Source organism: Myotis yumanensis, unplaced genomic scaffold (assembly GCF_028538775.1).
Source record: "Myotis yumanensis isolate MYYU_CA2020_CCGP unplaced genomic scaffold, mMyoYum1.0.hap1 SCAF_2, whole genome shotgun sequence".
NCBI lineage: Eukaryota > Metazoa > Chordata > Mammalia > Chiroptera > Vespertilionidae > Myotis > Myotis yumanensis.
The window spans coordinates 114,628,862-114,645,933 of record NW_027223753.1 but is presented as its reverse complement, the minus strand read 5'-3'; the positions used below and the strand labels follow the sequence as shown (position 1 = coordinate 114,645,933).

At 42.3% G+C, this 17,072-nt stretch overlaps 1 protein-coding gene across 1 annotated transcript in view; it reads left to right on the top strand.

Moving 5' to 3' along the window:
- Positions 1 to 5,824: 5,824 nt before the first annotated feature.
- Positions 5,825 to 17,072, top strand: part of MINDY4B (MINDY family member 4B) — a 46,639-nt gene continuing 35,391 nt past the window's right edge. The window contains exons 1-5 of the mRNA XM_070403752.1: positions 5,825 to 5,937; positions 6,183 to 6,210; positions 8,065 to 8,232; positions 14,640 to 14,759; positions 15,461 to 15,552. Coding sequence (XP_070259853.1) covers positions 5,825 to 5,937; positions 6,183 to 6,210; positions 8,065 to 8,232; positions 14,640 to 14,759; positions 15,461 to 15,552 — 521 coding nt within the window. The remainder of the gene's footprint in view (positions 5,938 to 6,182; positions 6,211 to 8,064; positions 8,233 to 14,639; positions 14,760 to 15,460; positions 15,553 to 17,072) is intronic.

Below are 17,072 nucleotides of genomic sequence, written 5' to 3'. Positions count from 1 at the left end.
TGGTGGAGGCAAGGCATTATGAATATTGAAGGGGCAATTCCAGATTTGACATATTTCTGTATCCCTCCCTGCCCTATTTATTCCTTCAGATCTGGATCAGTACCCCAAATCCCACTTTTTCTTTCCACCCCACTTCTTACAGCCCGGACTCCTACTCTAAGTCTTTGGACAAAATGCCCAAGAAAATGGTGGTTTCCTCTGATGTGCTTAAGTGTTGGTGTATTCCAGAGACCAGCCCTTCCATCTGTAGAGCCCTTATCAACATCTAACTGAGAAGAGAGAGAAAGGTAGGGAAGTAAAGTCAGTATTTTCTTTATTGAAAGGGGTGGGACCATGAATTCTAAGTCGGGAATAAAAGGAATAAAAGGGGGCTTAGCAAGGAATGCTCAAGAACAATGATGAAATTTGACAATATGTAGCAAAGTCTTTAAAATTACTATATTTGATTCAGGCACCCCATTTCTGGGAATTAAACAAGGGGAAGATAAAAAAGGTCTAAATAAGTGATATGCCATTTTCATAGATTAGAAGAAGTCTCAATATAGTAAAGGTAAGAAATTATGCCCATTTCACAGATGAATAAACTGAGGCATAGAGAGATTAAATAATTTGTCCAAGGCCATAAAGCTAGTAGGAGGTGAAACCATGATTCAAAACTAAGAGTTTGGACCCAGAGCCATGCTCTTCTCTCTCTCTCTCTCTCTCTCTCTCTCTCTCTCTCTCTCTCTCTCTCTCTCTCCCTGTCCCCTGAGCTCCCACAGTCCCCTAGCCACTGTCCACAAAGCACTTTCTTTTTTGCATGTGTCTGTTTCTTCCACTAGAAGAGCATGAACCACATCTTACCTGCCGTGGCATCTCCAAGTGTCTGGCACACAGGAAATACTCAAAATATGTTTATTGAACCCCAAATCTATTTTTTGAAACAATAGAATGGTTTATTGGTAGGTGGCCTAATCATTAAGATTTATACTTCTGCCATCACAGAATTCTGTAAATTAGACACAGACATAGCCCAAAATACACATATTTAATAATGACTCTTAAGAAAAATAATTTTCTTAGCTTTGGGTTGTTAAATAATTTAAATAGCAGGCCCAGAATTAATTTTTAATATGACTTTCTGGGACTTACTTAAGTTGTTGATTTTTTCATCTGTTTCTTCTAGCTTCTTGCATAAGTAGTTGAGTTTTTCATCTGTTTCTTCTTGCTTCTTGAACATCTGGTGCATGTACTCTAGGAACCTTATTCTGAATTCTTTTTCCGTCATGTTGCATATCTCTGTCTCACTTAGCTGCTTTTCTGGCGAGTCCTCCTTTTCTTTCCTTTGGGGATTTCTTTGTCTACCCATGTTTGATCTCACTGACATGACTAGTTGTTGAATCGTTCAGTGGCTGGACCCTGGGTGGCAGTGGCTGCTCCCTGGGTGGCAGTGGCTCCTTGGGCTGTGGTTGCCCCTTGGGCGGTTGTGGTAGCAGCGGCTCCTCTGTTGGTAGCAGAGCCTCTGGTGGGTGCTGTTCACAGCTGTGGTGGCTCTTCTGGCTGGTGGAGGGAGGCTTCACTCACAGCAACTGTTCCCCAGGCAGAGTGTGTGGTGATCAGGAGGCCGCTGTTGCTTGAATCTGCTGCGTTGATTTAAAGGCACAAAATACAACACAACAAGGCACAACGTACCAGGCACTGAACACTATTGTATTTACGATATTACTAACCCCAAATAAAGGTGGCCACCCGAGCTAAGAGAGTTGGGAGATAAGGGGGAAAGAAAAGAAAAAGGTAGAAGAGAAAAAAGAAAGAAAGAAAAAAAGGAGTGCAAAAATGAAATTGGAAAAAGGGAGGGGAAAAAGAAGAGGAAAAAAAAAGAAAAGAAAAAAAAGTAAGAGAGAAAAGAGAATGAAGTATAGAAGGGGAAGAGACTATTTATAAGAGGAGAAAACTCCTATAGGTCCGCCACTAATACCAACAAATTACAGCAACAGATTCCTGGAGATGAATACAAACTACAAACAACCAATAATATCAAGCGATGCAAGGGGAAACAGAAGCACATAAATAACCAGGGGGGGGGGAGAGGGAGGGACAGGAAAATAAAAAGAATAAGCAGTCTAACCTCACAAACAATCCTAAAAAAAAAAAACCAATATACTCGTCAATCAAGCAAACAACAATAAAACAATGGAGAGAGAAAAGAAGAAGAAGAAGAGAAAAAAAGAAAAAAAAATTGGATAGTGAAGGAAGATAAGGGAAAGGTGTATAAGGATTTAGAACAGGGGATTGGACGTAGGATATATAAGCAGGGTTAAATTTTGACAGGGGGTAAAAAAGTAGGGAAAATCAAAAGCTGGAGTAGGGTAAGAGAAACAGGACAGCAAAAGGGAAAAAGTGGGGGAGATTGTTTAGCACAGAGGCAAATTGAGGTAGAGAAAAATGTTATAAAGGAATGATGAAAATAGAATGGAGAACATTAGTCCCAAAATAAAATAAAGACAAAATAAAATGACACTTTAAAGAGTGGTAAAATGGTAGCGGTAATAATACTAGTTAAAAATAAAAATGTAGCAGCTGAAAGGGCAAAATCAGGTGATGGAGAAAAAAGAAAAAAGAAAAAAAGAAAAAAAAATGTTTTCTTAGTTAAAAGGAGAAAAAGTAATTTAAAAAAATAAAAATAAAAATGTGCAGTAATGCAGGTGCTTCAGATCTTCTACTCTTCTTATTGGCACGCCCGGAATTCAGGAGAATGTTGAATTTTCCTCCGTTACACTGTTCCTCCGTGGTGTAAGCCACAGTCCTGATTTTAAGGCCGGCCGTAAAATCCCCTTATTGCCTTATCTGTATTTACAGAAGAGTCAGTTCGTGGATCTGCCTCTGGGTGGCAGTGTGTCTGGATTGACCTCCGAGGCTAAAAGTTCTCTCTGTCCAGAAGCTCTCTATTGTACCTGAACCAGCTCCGCCCAGAGTTGGTTCCCCAGGCGCCACTCCCAGCTCTGTTTTCCAGGCTCCCCAAAAACAGTCTTCCCCTACAAGCTCTGCTAGTGACCCCAACTGGGCAATCACATGTACTGGGGTCAACAATCAAACTCACAGAAGTAAGAGGAAGTGTGCAAACAAGAGCCTGGGAAGCTGTTCGAACTCACAGGGTTCCACCCTCCAGAACTGCGCGGGATGTCTGTGCGGAATGTCTGCGCGCGCTCAGGCCCCTGGCGACAAGTAGCCGGCTATCAGGGAAACTCTGAGGTCGCCCTTTTGCATCCAGTCGAACTATGGGCTCATTTATAGTGTTACCTTCTGGCAGCAGCCCTGCGGGAGCCCTCCCCACTTGCGGGTCACGCTGGCCTCTATGGGCGCGGATTTTGGAGGGGGTAGATTTCCCCCTCGCTCCAACCTGAACTGCAAACCGCACCTTTGGGGTAAGTCTAACCTTTCCGTGGAGGGGTGCAGATCTCCTCTGGGCTCTTACAGTCGCGTTGCTTGCGAGTCGTTGCCTCCGGGTTAGTAGCCGCCGGGTTAGTAGCCGATCTCTGGATGCCGGTAACAGCTACCTAAGATGGCGCGGTCTCGCCGCTGCGCTGGCGCCCAGGGGGAGGTTTCAGCCTCAATCTCTAACCATCCGCATTTTTTAGGAGTTCTCTGTCTTTCCTGGCTGCAGACTGTCTCTCAGCTGAACCTCCCCAGCTTGATCGGGCTGATTGTTACCCGTTTCAGCTGCTCGCCCCTATCTGCTCCGGGATAAAGCACCAACACGTCCGTCTAAGCCTCCGCCATTTTTTTTCCTCCTAATTTTTAATATGACTTTCTGAATAGAAAATTCATAGACATTTCTGACCATGATATTATTTGACAGCAAAAATCCAGTAAGTTCTTATATTTTTTATACTGTGGGGAGCAATAAGTATTAAATGCTGATACTACCATTAAAACTATAAAATTATAAAGAGGACAACAAATAAAGCTTTTTTTAAAAAAGGAGAAAACTTAGAATTTTTATGCCCTCTATATTTACAATAAAAATACTAAATCTGGTGGAAACTTATGAGACCTGTGAAGTGGTTAAACAATCACCAAAAATTAGCTTAAGAAACTGGAGGTGTAAAAAAACTGGAAACCCAGGCAAAACTGTGGACACCTAAATTCATCTCTGGTTTATGTAGTGACTTGCTGTGTTTCAAGGTCTTTACAATGTTAGATATAAGCAGTCCCCTCAGCCCTGACCACTTGAGTCATAATAAATCCAAAGCACCTCTTTTCTTTGACCTCTTAGCATTCCCAGGATTTTACAAAACTCATGATCAAAAATGTTTATAGAGAAAACTAGAGGCCCAATGCAAGAAATTCGTGCAAGGGGCTTGGCCCTCGCAGCCCTGGTTGGCCCTCACAACCCTGGCTTCATCCAGAAGGTCGTCTGGAAGGTCGTTCAGCTGTTCAGTCTAATTAACATATTAGCTCTTTATTATATAAGATGACCTCCTGCTGAAGAGGTTCAATTTTAGTATTCAACCAAGACAGAAAAGACAAGAATACTTACTGGTAACCAGTTTTTTTTTGTTTTTGTTTTTTTTGCTTTTAATATATTTTTATTGATTTCAGAGAGGAAGGGAGAGAGAGAGAAACATCAATGATGAGAATTATTGATTGGCTGCCTCCTGCATGCCCCCTACTGGGGATTGAGTCTGAAACCCAGGCATGTGCCCTTCGGAATCGAACCTGGAACCCTTCAGTCCACAGGCCGATGCTCTATCCACTCAGCCAAACTGGCTAGGGCACCAGTTTGTTTTTGATGAACACCACTGTATTACTCAAGGTGCTACATAGAAGCAGATCCAATAAGATAGGAGAGAGAGAGAGATTTATTTTTAAGAAATTGGCTCATATGATTGTGAGGCTGGCAATTCTGAAATATACTGACAGGGCCGGCTGGCAGGCTGGAGACCCAAGGAAGAGGTGATGCTGCAGCTCCAGTCAGAAAGTTGTTTGGAGATAGACTTCCTTCTTCCTTTAGGGACCCCAGTCTTTTCTCTTAAGACTTTCAACTGATTGGATGAAGCTCACCCACATAATGCAGAATAATCCTCTTTACTCAAAGTCTATTTAAATGATAATAACATGTAAAAAATACCTTTGCAGTAACACTTAGACTGGTGTTTGGCCAAAAACGGTTACCATAGCCTAGGAAGTTGACACATAAAATTAACTATCACAACCATCAATCTTCCTTATTATTTCTGTTATTACAACTACAATTTGTTTCTCCCTTAAACAAATCAAGCTAGTTCTTCTACAAACTGTGTGCAAGATTTCTGTGTACTAAAATCTACATCAAATATCTGTTGGCCTGTGTTTTCCTTGGCCTACATATTACACAACTGTAGTTGATAGAGTTATTTGCTATAACAGGGTGGCTTTTACCCTCTTTGGCTGCATATTTTCTGTTCACTAATATTTCCTAGAGGCACTACAGAACTAGGTAGTATCACATTCCACCAGCATGCATCTCTCATCAATTAAAGTATCCCAGTTGCTTTGATACAGATAAGTAATTGCAATCCTTTTGTTTATAAATCTGTGTCTTGGATTAAACATTCATGGCATCTATACAGTGAACAAAAATACACAAAGTATTCCACCTCTAATGAAAGTTTAATCAGGATCTGATAACAGGGGCTCACAGAGAGCCCAGGGCAGCAACTGTGGTGTGATCTCCTTGCTGGTCAAAGGCAGGGGTAGCAGTTCTCACCTGGCCACCTGTGACAGCCACCACGCCTCTCCACTGCCAGACCTCTCACCCATCTTAACTACTTCCTCCTTCCACTTCTGTACATTATATAACTAAATGGCTGTGGCATTCCTGGACCAGGAGCAAAGCTCCCAGGAGCTGGATTTGGAGGAGATAACTAGGAAAATTTCATTTCTTGACAAATGGAGGGAAATCTTTAGTTATCACAGGTAAGATGCTCTCATTTTCTCATTTTTCTATTTCTAGAAATAGAACCAAAGGGATTTTAGGTGTTTAAGTAGTCAGCTTTTATGCTTGCTCCATGAAAAGTCTCCATTATCAATTTACATTTAAAACACTTCAGGTATAACTATTTGCAGAAAAAGGCTTTCCCAGCAAGGCTGGGTTGAGGAGATTTGCATGTGAGGGTAGAAAAGAGTGAGTAATTTTCTTGATGTTTCTCTTTCATCTTTAGGTTGGGAACCAATAATACAACTCCTCAGGTAATTACTTTTCTCAAAGCCAATGTGTTTTCTTCTAGTTGCTTCTTCAAACAACCACGTTAACAGCAAAACCCACTTATTCTATGCACATAATGTCACTCAGGCACCAGCATTTAACATGTGAAAACGTACAGCTAGAAAGCCTGCTGAATATCTTTTCTTGTGCTTTCTTTTTTCATACAGATCTCTTTCTACTTTTAAGAGCTATTTTTCATCATTAAAGCACCATATGGTTATTATTTTAGAAAAAAGTAATATTAGAATCTAGAGTTCCCACACTTGTGAAATGACACCGTATTCTGAGAACAAAGAGCTCAGTGTCCCTGAAGAAAAGCAGTTTTGAAAACACTTACCTTTATTCAACTTCTGAGAAATTGTTTTCCTTCACCATTTTCAAAGGAGAGAAAGATGACAGAATTCTGGTGTTAAGAAAGTATTTTAAAATCTGTTATACAATGTAAGATAAAAAATGTTTGTATTTCATGTCACCTGAAAAGGTTAGAAGGTAATAGACTTAGTATTTAGAGACTAATTCAATCATTGAATAAACACAGCACAAAATATTAAGGTGATTTTCAGTAGTATATGATATGATCAAACAATTGAATTATTAATACTTTAACCACAACACTAAAGCATCTTGCCCCAACTAACCTGTGATCAAAAGCCTTATTTGTGCTACTCTCTTAACTGTAGTCTAAATGAGAATCAGGGAGATAGTGATTGTATTTTAGTCCTGGAAGTATTAAAAGGAGATAGTTGACATTTGGGGAAATAGAATGCTCAAATGATAAAATAATCTTTGAAAGAAAATAAATAAATAAATGCCAAGTTATGCCTTACGCCAGTGGTGGAAACCCCTGGCACAAAGGTAAAGATTTTCCATTTGATTTACAAAATGCATCTTATCCCATCAGTAGCCTGTGACTTGGATGCTATATTTCTGAGATAAGAAAGCATCTTTGCCTCTAGGAATCCAGAAAAACTAAGAAAGCAGTTTCTTTCATGCTTCAGCTACCAATTGGGCAGATTTGTTTCATAACACTAGTGTAGAAGTTAAGTAAATTGGAAGAAGAGATGATGCTAACATATTTAAATGCCATAAAATCAGTCACAAAAAATAAAAATAGATTTTTTGCCTTAAAGATGGGGCATGAATTTTTTTTTAAAGAAGAAAATTTGCCCTAGCTGGTTTGGCTCAGTGGATAGAGCATCAGCCTGTGGACTGAAGGGCCCCAGATTCAATTCCAGTCAAGGGCACAAGCTCAGGTTTCAGGCTTGATCCCTAGTAGTGCAGGAGGCAGCTGATCAATGATTCTCTCTCATCATTCTATCTCTCTCTCCCTCTCACTTCCTCTCTGAAATCAATAAAAATGTATTTTTAAAAAAGGAAGGAGAAAATTATACTCACTTATTGGGGAATAGGAATCTGAGAAAAGTAAAGGGAGGTAACTTGACTTCATTTACTGGCCAGTTAACAATATAATAAAAAATACCTTGTATAGACTTGAAAGAGTTACTCGTTATTTATAAGATGGTGTCCTCTCAAAACGAGACACACTGACATTTATATTCTCCTCTAAACATAATTTCGAGTCAAGGTCTTGATAGCATTAATTATGTTTCCATCGTTGCACTTAACCTCCTCGAGACACACCAAACTTAGGAGAAGCCCCTTTGACGCAGACACTGGCGTTTTTCTGCCTCTTTCATTGTTATGTATCACAATTTTCAAACATCTTGAAAAGGGAGAAAACATTTTCTGATAAAAATTATTTCAGAGAGAAAGAAAGAAAAGGGGAGAGGTCATCACAGCACTGTTTGCTTTGTTTTTGGTGGTGGCATGTTACTCAGAATCGTGAAGGCAGCCATGTGTCTGTTGCTAAGAGTGAAGATGGATCAGGAACACCTCACCCCAAAAGACAAGGACTCTTGCCATCAAGTGGCCCTTGTTCTACTCCCAAGCCCTCTATCATCTCTTCAAAATCGAGCAGCTTTCCTATCTCCCAAGCAATGGCCACGGTGAGTACAGCTTGTCAATTAAACATGAAATGAAACGTAATCTTCCCCAAACAACGGGGCTGGAGAATCTTATCTGCTGTCATGTGAGAGCATTATGAAGATAAGACTACAGACGGTTGTTATTGGTAGAAGGAGGATATAATTAAAATGACTTATTTATAGTATTTTTCAAGGGCACTGCTGACGTTACAGTCTTTTCCTCCCAAATTATGAGTCTCTCTTTATTCGCTTCCTGGACCTGACAGTTAAATTTGAGGGAGTAAAGCCAGATGAGTCACCATATAAGGTAGGGTAGGGTACGTTGGCTGGGGAGTGCTGCAAACGCGCAAGACAATGTCGAGGGGTGAGACAGGACCCTGTCCGCGCGTGGGCAGGAGGAAGGGAGGTGGGGACCTGTGCCAGACCCAGTCCTGGGCAAGAGCTGATCTCAGGAAAAAAAGATTTTTCTGGGACTGCCAACTAATAGGCAGATTTGAAAAAGAACCTGATACTTGAGGATCCAAGTAGATCTGGAAGCTTCGGGTCCTAAGAACCATTTGCTTATTTCAAAATTTGGCCAGGGTGGGGGCAAAAGGCTATGGAGACCCAGCTAGGAGGCAGGACCAACAGCAACTCACTGGACTAAACAGGTCAGGGCTGGAGACAGGGCTTTGGCAAGTGTCCAAAGAATCAGCTGTTGTAGTCAAAGAGCCACGTTGGAAACTGGGGAAGCTCAGCCAAGGAAGGAGCCAGGAAAACAGTCCCTGCTAGGGTGAGAGAGCCCTCCAACTGCACGGCCCTCCAATGTAGCCCCCACATTCACCTCGTCCCCCAACCTCACACTGTATCTAGAGCCTTGGGCAGACCTCTCCCCAGACCCTAGGAGCAAGAGGGTGAAGAAGCACCCCTTCCTGACCACAGGCTGTCCGACACCCGGGCACGGCCGCAGAAACCTCCAGGCTGAGCCTGGCCACCTGAGCACACAGCAGCAACAGGTGCGCTGTGCTCATAGCTCCATGGGCCAGCACCACCCTTGGCCCCTGCTGAGGGGGCTGTTGAGGGGGCCTGGAACCCCTTCAGGGGGAGTCACAGTCTCCACCTGTTTTTTAAAAAATCCTCACCCAGGCATATGTTTACTGATTTGAGAGAGAGAGAGAGAGAGAGGCATCAATATGAGAGAGAAACATGGATTGGTTGCCTCCCCTACGTGCCCCAAGTATCATCCAATGACCTTTTGGTATATGGGATGACGCTCCTACCAACTCACCCACCCAGCCAGGGCTGTACCTGCTTTTTGAGCACAGAAGTGGAGCTGGCCAGACCACAGTGTTTCCTGCTCTGAACATGGCCTTTCCTTAAGCTCCCCAGATGAAACATCAGATTTAGGGACTCCAGCCCCACCCTCACCTCCCTCACCCCATTGCTTTTTATCATGCATGTTCTCACAGGCCCCACTGTCACATGTGCAGTACAAGTGTAATGGAGACCTATTTGCTCCTTCTCATCAAAAGTCTTTCCACCTCAATCCACCTTCCCTCTCCTACTCGAACGCCAGACTTCACAGAAGATAGGTCAGCAAGGCTCTCATAAGATGCTACACTTTGCTTGCTGGCCTCCCAGCCCCTGGGTGGTGCCTTCATTTGTGTCTTAGGTATCTATCTAATGAATCCTCCCCTTTGGGTAATGAAGACAGGTGATGCGTCATACTGTGAGTGTAACCAGCCTCCGTGGTTATGCGGCCACACTATGCTAGAGGAACAAAAGTTAGAGCAACTAGCTGTATTTTACTGGCCAAGATAATGCTTTTAATGAACACCCTCTAATAAAAATTGTAGTATTGAAATAAATGCTTATGGAGAATGTCACTTTAAAATTTATATATATATCTGGGAATAGGCTACTTTTTGTGTGAAAAAGAGAAAAACTATGATTCTCTACTGGTATTTGCCTGTGTATGCTGCAGAAATTCCAGACGAGTGCATAGCGTGGAGCCATGGGAGCACGGGGACCAGAGGCACGGGTGTGAGGGAGTCTTTCTTGGTGGCCTTCTTTTACTCTGGATTTTGAACCATGTGAATGTACAATCTATTTTTAAAAACACACATACAAACTTTAAAAATAGAAAAAAGCATTCACAGATACTTCCGGAGCCTTCCAGTCTCCCTCTGTTCAGTGGGGGCAGAAGAGTCTGGGTCTGAATTCTCTCCTTTCTCCACAAACACAAACACAACGCAATTGGACACCTCCCCAATGACTTTCCCATCACAATTCTCTCCCTTTGGAAAAGACAGGGAGACAAAGGAATCGGACCACTATAGCCTGAAATGGATTGATAGAGTATTAAGGAAGTCCCAGAAGTAGAAATGATCGATTTTTTCTTTCAAAAAAAAAAAAAAAAAAGACTTATTCCCATTATCTGGGCCAGATAATAGGGTATCCTTTAACTTGTGGTCCCATTAATTAAACACTTCCTGGGACTTGAAGATGACACCTTGGGGCTCTGAATACATGTGTCCCAGGAGGTTGTTGGAAGCTTGGCCAATTCTACATGTTTTGGCATTGCAGCTGCCTGGCAAATTATCAGAGCTATTGAACCCTAACATCCCCTGAAGCATGCATTTTGTCATCATTCTGCTGTCTTCTTCACCCTCTGTTTAAAGTAGGCATGTGTGGGATTTCCTGCCATTGGCACACACTCTTCGCTGGGAATCTGCTCAGGAAGTAGGGGTAGGTGAAGGGCCCTACATACCCTTGCTTTCCCCAGCTCTCCTGTTTCTCACATTTTTGTGGCCCTATTTCCAATATTATAGCCTTCTTCCTCCCACAATCTAACATCTTAGGTGGATGTGCTGCAGTGAACTCTGGTCAGGACTGCTGGCCCCATTGAGCTCGTGGACAAGGGGTGCACCTGCCTCTGGACTCTTCCACCAGCCTCACGCCACTGCCTTCCTTCCCTCCAGTGGCAATTTTCCATCCTCCTCCACAACCAGGCCCTTCTCCGGGACCCATCCTGGAACACACTCCTGTAGCCTCTTTTATTGGCAGCCAATAAACAAACCTTGCTGTATTTGCAACTCTACCCAGCAGGATCACACTACACTGGCTGGACCACATGTAATGCTGGGAGAGCAAATATTCTGGGGAGACTGTAATAGATGAAGCTGTAATAGGGAATAGAGGGCAGCAGGCAAAGAGATGGCTTTGGGGGAACAGGAAGCACAGCCTGGTGGCCCCAGCATAAAGTCTGGACGATAGATGGGCCCCAGGAGATGTTTACTTAATTCATTAATTCACTGCCTGGATGACCCCCTGGAGAGGCATCTCAGCATGAGATGGTGGGTATCATTCTTGTGCCACTTCAGATGCACCCTTTAACCTGCTCCATCCTGCTTTCTGCCTATGCGACTGACTATAGTGCTCCCTCCTCCTCTGGCTTCCTGTCCAGTTTATCCAATGGGAACCCTGGAGGGAGACTGGAGGGAGGGAAGGGAATGAAGTCAGGTTGTGCAGAGCTGGTTGGATCCCCCTCCTCCAATGCAGTCCCCTCCCTTGGACTCTCCTTCTTGGTTCAGGTAACCACTCCCCCCTCCTCCCCCCGCATTGGTCATTGTGGTTTCCCCGTAAGTATCCCACATCTTTGTAAATAGTTCCTGTATTAAACTTTCCTCAAGTTAATTATTCTGACTTGAGAGAGCCACTGTTTCCTGCTGGGACCCTGACTGGTATACGTTGAAAGGATTGCATTTGGGTCCTAGCACTGCCATTTACTAATTATGTAACCTTGGGCATCCCAATTAATTGCTCTGGGCCTCAAGATCTTTACATGTAAAATGAAAGGATTGAATTAGATTTTTAAAAAATTATTCAACAAATGCTTATTGTGAGCTACTCTGTACCAGTCACTACTCCAAATGTGGACAAATCTATGGCGAACACAACCCCTCCAAGAGCCTAGTCTGATAGGCTAAGAGGCACTAATTCTGACAATCTCTGTTCCGTGATGGGCCAGTAATTTTTAAGACAAGAAAAGATTTATGGATGGAGTTTCAAAGAGAATTATTCTACTTCATGTTGGGTGGGGGTCAGGGGTAGAAGAGGACTGGACTGGACCAAGTTGTCCCAAGGAAACTCTAAGCCCAGTGACAAGGGACAAACAGCTGGGATAAGGAACTTAAACCTGGTGAGTGTGTGTATGTGTGTGTGTGTGTGTTAATGATCATCATCATTATCATCATCACAGCAAACAGGAAAGAGGTTTCCATTACAAATCCTAGAAAACAAAGTGAAAAGAGAAAAACTATAAACTGTACTTGTCTGTATTAAATAGTAATGATCATTACAGTCATTTAGTAAGACCACTTACCACTGTGTCTAGTTACCAGGCAGCAGAGCAACATATGTATGTCACTGAACATGCCTCAGGTTAATCTTGTTGTAAATTATATTTGATGTAAAATAAACAGTAAGATGAAGCACCTTTGCTGTCACTCTAACCAGTGGGGGTTGGCCTGAGAGGCCTGCAGCCTCTGTCCTAGGCCTCCCCAGGTACATCTGGATGGTGACACTCTGCAACAGAAACAGGAGATGGGATGGTTTGACTTGCAGAATTTTTCTAACTGAATTTGTATTCTAAACCTTTTTAGTCTCAACAGTCTTAATCTCTGCATTCACACACAGCTTCTCTCTCATTCCTGCCAGTCTCCAGTCTTTTTCCCTGTGTTAGGACTTTCTTCCTACTGCATAAGATGTTTCAGCACAGACAAGCTGTTTCACAAAGGTAGTAACACCCTCCGTTTACTCAGCAGTTATGGTCCCAAAGCCATTTTTCTTACCTTTTCTTTTTCAAGGATAACCATGTTAATCAAGCAGGGGTTCTCCCCATTTGGGGATAAGCAAATAAATATTACAGCGGCTGGGCAACCTGTTGAGTTCACATGGTCAATAGGAGCATAACTGGGACTTCTCTGCACTCATCAGCCTTTCCTCTGTGCTATGTAGCCTTGATGGCAGGGAACCACTTTCTGTCACTTTCAGTCCTCTGCTGGGGATGTCCTGGGCTGGTGGCCCTCTTTGGCCATGGTACACACTAAGGCTGTGTCTTCTAAGAGCAGCCTCTGTGCTCGTCTGCTCCCTCTCCTTGGTTGGCAGTCACAGATGGCACATACAGGATTAAAGCTGGGGAGGCAACCAGTGGTGTTAGAATGGGCACAAATTCCAGCTCTGCTTCTACTAGCTGGGTGACCTTTGGCAAATACTTCTCTGTAAAAGGGGGGTAATAATGTGCCTACTTCAAAGAATTAAATTAACATAGTGACTGTAAAGCACTTAGCCCAGTGCCTGGTGCATAAAAATACTCAATAAATGCTAGATGTCATTTGCCAGCCTAGTTGAAATGCCACCTCTTCCAAAGCCTTCCCAAGTACTTCAGTCAGAGGTTCTCTCTTCTTCCTTTGTTCGTTCATGGTACTTTGCACTTGATTTGTGGAATTTCACACCTCTGTCTTGTACATAGTTGTGGGATGTTGGACTTTTCACATATCTATAGCCCACACAGGATTAGCACATGCTAAATGATGAATACACCTCTGATTATGAATGGATCCCTTTTTTCATGTGTTTGGTTTATAAAGGCTTGTTTCCATTTTGATGGTTTCAAATCTCAATGTACTATTAAGTACTCTGGAAAACCTTAAAGATTCTGGGGCAAGAGAACAGAGAATGCTTGTTTAATATCATTGAAACCACTATTGTACTCAGGCCAGAAACACAGTCCTGTATATTCCTTTAAAAAAAGAGAGAGCGAGATAGTTCCTCCTTTAGGTTTACTTCTTTTTATTTATTTATCTTTTAATTGATTTCAGAGACAGGAAGGGAGAGGGAGAGATAGAAACATAAATGATGAGAGAGAATCATTGATCTGCTGCCTCCTGTGCACCTCCTACTGGGGATAGAGCCCAGAAACCACGCATGTGACCTGACCTAGAATTGAACTGTGACCTCCTGGTTCATAGGTTTATGCCCAACCACTGAGCCACACCAGCTGGGCTTCTTTTTTTTTCTGGAGCAAGTCATGAATATAGGGACAGCAGCACAAGGACAGAGCCACAGCCTGGAGTGTACTGTGGTACTGTGTGTGATAAAAGGAGAGATGCCTAGCAATGAAAGAGGATACAAGGACCCTTTCATCAAATAGGGATGATATAGGTTTAGGGTTGGCACACTGAGCTTTGAGGATAAAATGTCCTCAGTGAACCTGACATGAATCTTTTGCACAGGACTTTACAATTAAAATACAGAGGCGTAGCTCTAAATGTAGGAAGGGGACAGGCCACCTCCATGGTTTCACTGCCTTACTTAAGATTGATGAGGAACGTGTCTCAGAAGAATTATCTTCCTTTGAACTCACCGTTTGTATCCCCTCCTCTCAGAAGCTGCGGCAGAGCCTCTTTGGAAATACGGTCTATGTCTTCAGCTGTGATTGGAAAAAGGCTTGTTTCAGGTTCCATGATCCTTTTTCTGACCTGGCTTTTGCTTTGGAAGTGGGAAAGGTAATAGCAGGTGACAATTTTTGAAAACCCCAATTCCATATTCCTTACCTATGTTTCCTTTCATTCTCATTCCTGTAACACATGTTTTCATTACAATAACTTGTAGAAACATATAAATAATTTAAAAATTGACCTTAAATGATAACAGACTGTTTACAATTATAACTTACTGTCTGGGTTGTAACAAAGACTCAGACTTCTTTTTCTTCTCTCTCCCTCCTTGTAATTCCAATTTTCCTGGCTCTTTACCCAAGTCCTAAGCATCCCTGAGGATTTAGAGGCAGGAGATCTAGCAACTTCTCTCTGGCTTATTCAAAACCTCAATAATTCATGTCATTGATCACCATTCACACAGAATTTCAAGAGCTAGACATCTATTTCCTTATCTCCTACAAATGTGCAAGTTGATATGAAGCAGGGGCACCATGGAGGCAGGGTGGAAGAGGGCATATATCCCCAGGTGCCAGTGCTCCATAATGAAGTTGATCACTGCCGATTCCAGCTTGGCAGCAGCCCATGGAGAAGGGTAGGTCAGTGTAGTACAATGTCCCATGGTCTAGGGGATGCTGTACACCAGGAGGGAAGGGCTGCACAGAAGAACAGAGCATGACATTCACTTGCATGAGTTCTCCCTTGGAACGTCAGTCCTGAGAGGTGTAAAGCCCTGCATCCAGTCTTACCATTCATCTTCCCCTTTGCAGGGAGGTGCCCAAAGCATTCAGATGGCTGTACAAGGATTGATCATCAAGTACTTGCTGTTTACAAGGGAGGGGAAAGACTGTAACTTCCACAGGTAAGAGGAAGTACTTGGGAGAGTTACTCATTTCCTGAGAACCTTTATATGCTAAATAATCACAGCAGAAATCCCTGGGTCCCCTCAGGAAGGGGACTTGCTCACAGACAAAAATGGGGCTGGTTCTTCCCTCGGAGCTGGATTCTGTGATGGGGATGGCTGTCCTGGAGTTACTCTCAAAGCACAGCTGAAGAACAATGCTGACAGTTTTATGCTCTGCTGCAGATCATCTGTCAGGTAACATAAAGCACCAGGTCTTGGGTGGGCTGCCTTGATAACATTTGACAGGAAGTTTCAACCTAGCAATTCCAGGGAGGAACAAAATGGCAATGAAAACCCTTGACAAATGAAGGACTAATCTTCCTCTTTAATCAGGCTACCAAAGTACAGTGTTTGGTAGTTGCCATTAGTTCAAATTACTTTATTCTTAGAAGTTAACAAAACCTATTGTTTGCAAAACTCTATGCTTGCTATTAGAGAAAATATAAATAAGTAAAAGGCATCTATTTGCCTTCAAGCAAGATAAGTTATTACCAAACCTGGAATTAAATGTACAATATTTTCTAAGGTGGTGAATTGCCAGGTTCCTTAGAAGTAGAGCCAGAGTTGGAATTCCTTATATGAGGGGTTAATGAAGGGAATTCCCTCAGCTGAAACCTGTGAGAGAGAGTGGGAAGCAGGATGAGGAAGGAGAGGCTGAGAAGGACTAGGATTCTGAATGGTGACTCTAAATGACACACTAGATCAGATGGATTTAATTGACATTTACAGAATATTTCACCCCAAAACTACAGAATATACATTTGTTTCAAGTGCACACAGGTCTAAAGATAGATCACATAAAACAAGTCTCGACAAGTTCAAGAAGATTGAAATCATATCAAGCATCTTCTCAGATCACAATGGCATGAAATTAGAAATAAACTACAGTAAAAACACCCCAAAACATTAAAACACATGGAGGATAAATAGAATGTTATTAAACAATGAATGGGTTACCAATGAGATCAAGAAAGACATAAAAACTTCCTGGAGACAAATTAAAATGAACATACAACTACCCAAAATCTCTGGAACACAGTCAAAGCAGTCCTGAGAGGGAAGTTCATAGCACTACAGGCCTACTTTAAAAAACAAAACAAAAAAATTTACAATAAACTATTTAACCCTACAATTTAAAGAATTAGAAAGATAACAAGAAAAACCCAGAGTGACTAGAAGGGAAGAAATAATAAAGATCAGAGCAGAAATAAATGACAAAGACTGAAAAAACTACAAAATAATCAATGAAACTAAGTGCTGGTTCTTTGAAAAGAAAAATGAGATTGATGAACCTTTAGACATTTTCATCAAAAAACAAAGAGAGAGGGCCCAAATAAATAAAATCGGAAACAAAAGCAGTGAAGTAACAACTGACATCACAAAAATACAAAGGATAATAAGGAAACTGGAGGCCCAGTGCATTAAATTCGTGCACAGAGGGGGTTCTCCAGCCTGGCCTGCACCCTCTCCAATCTGGG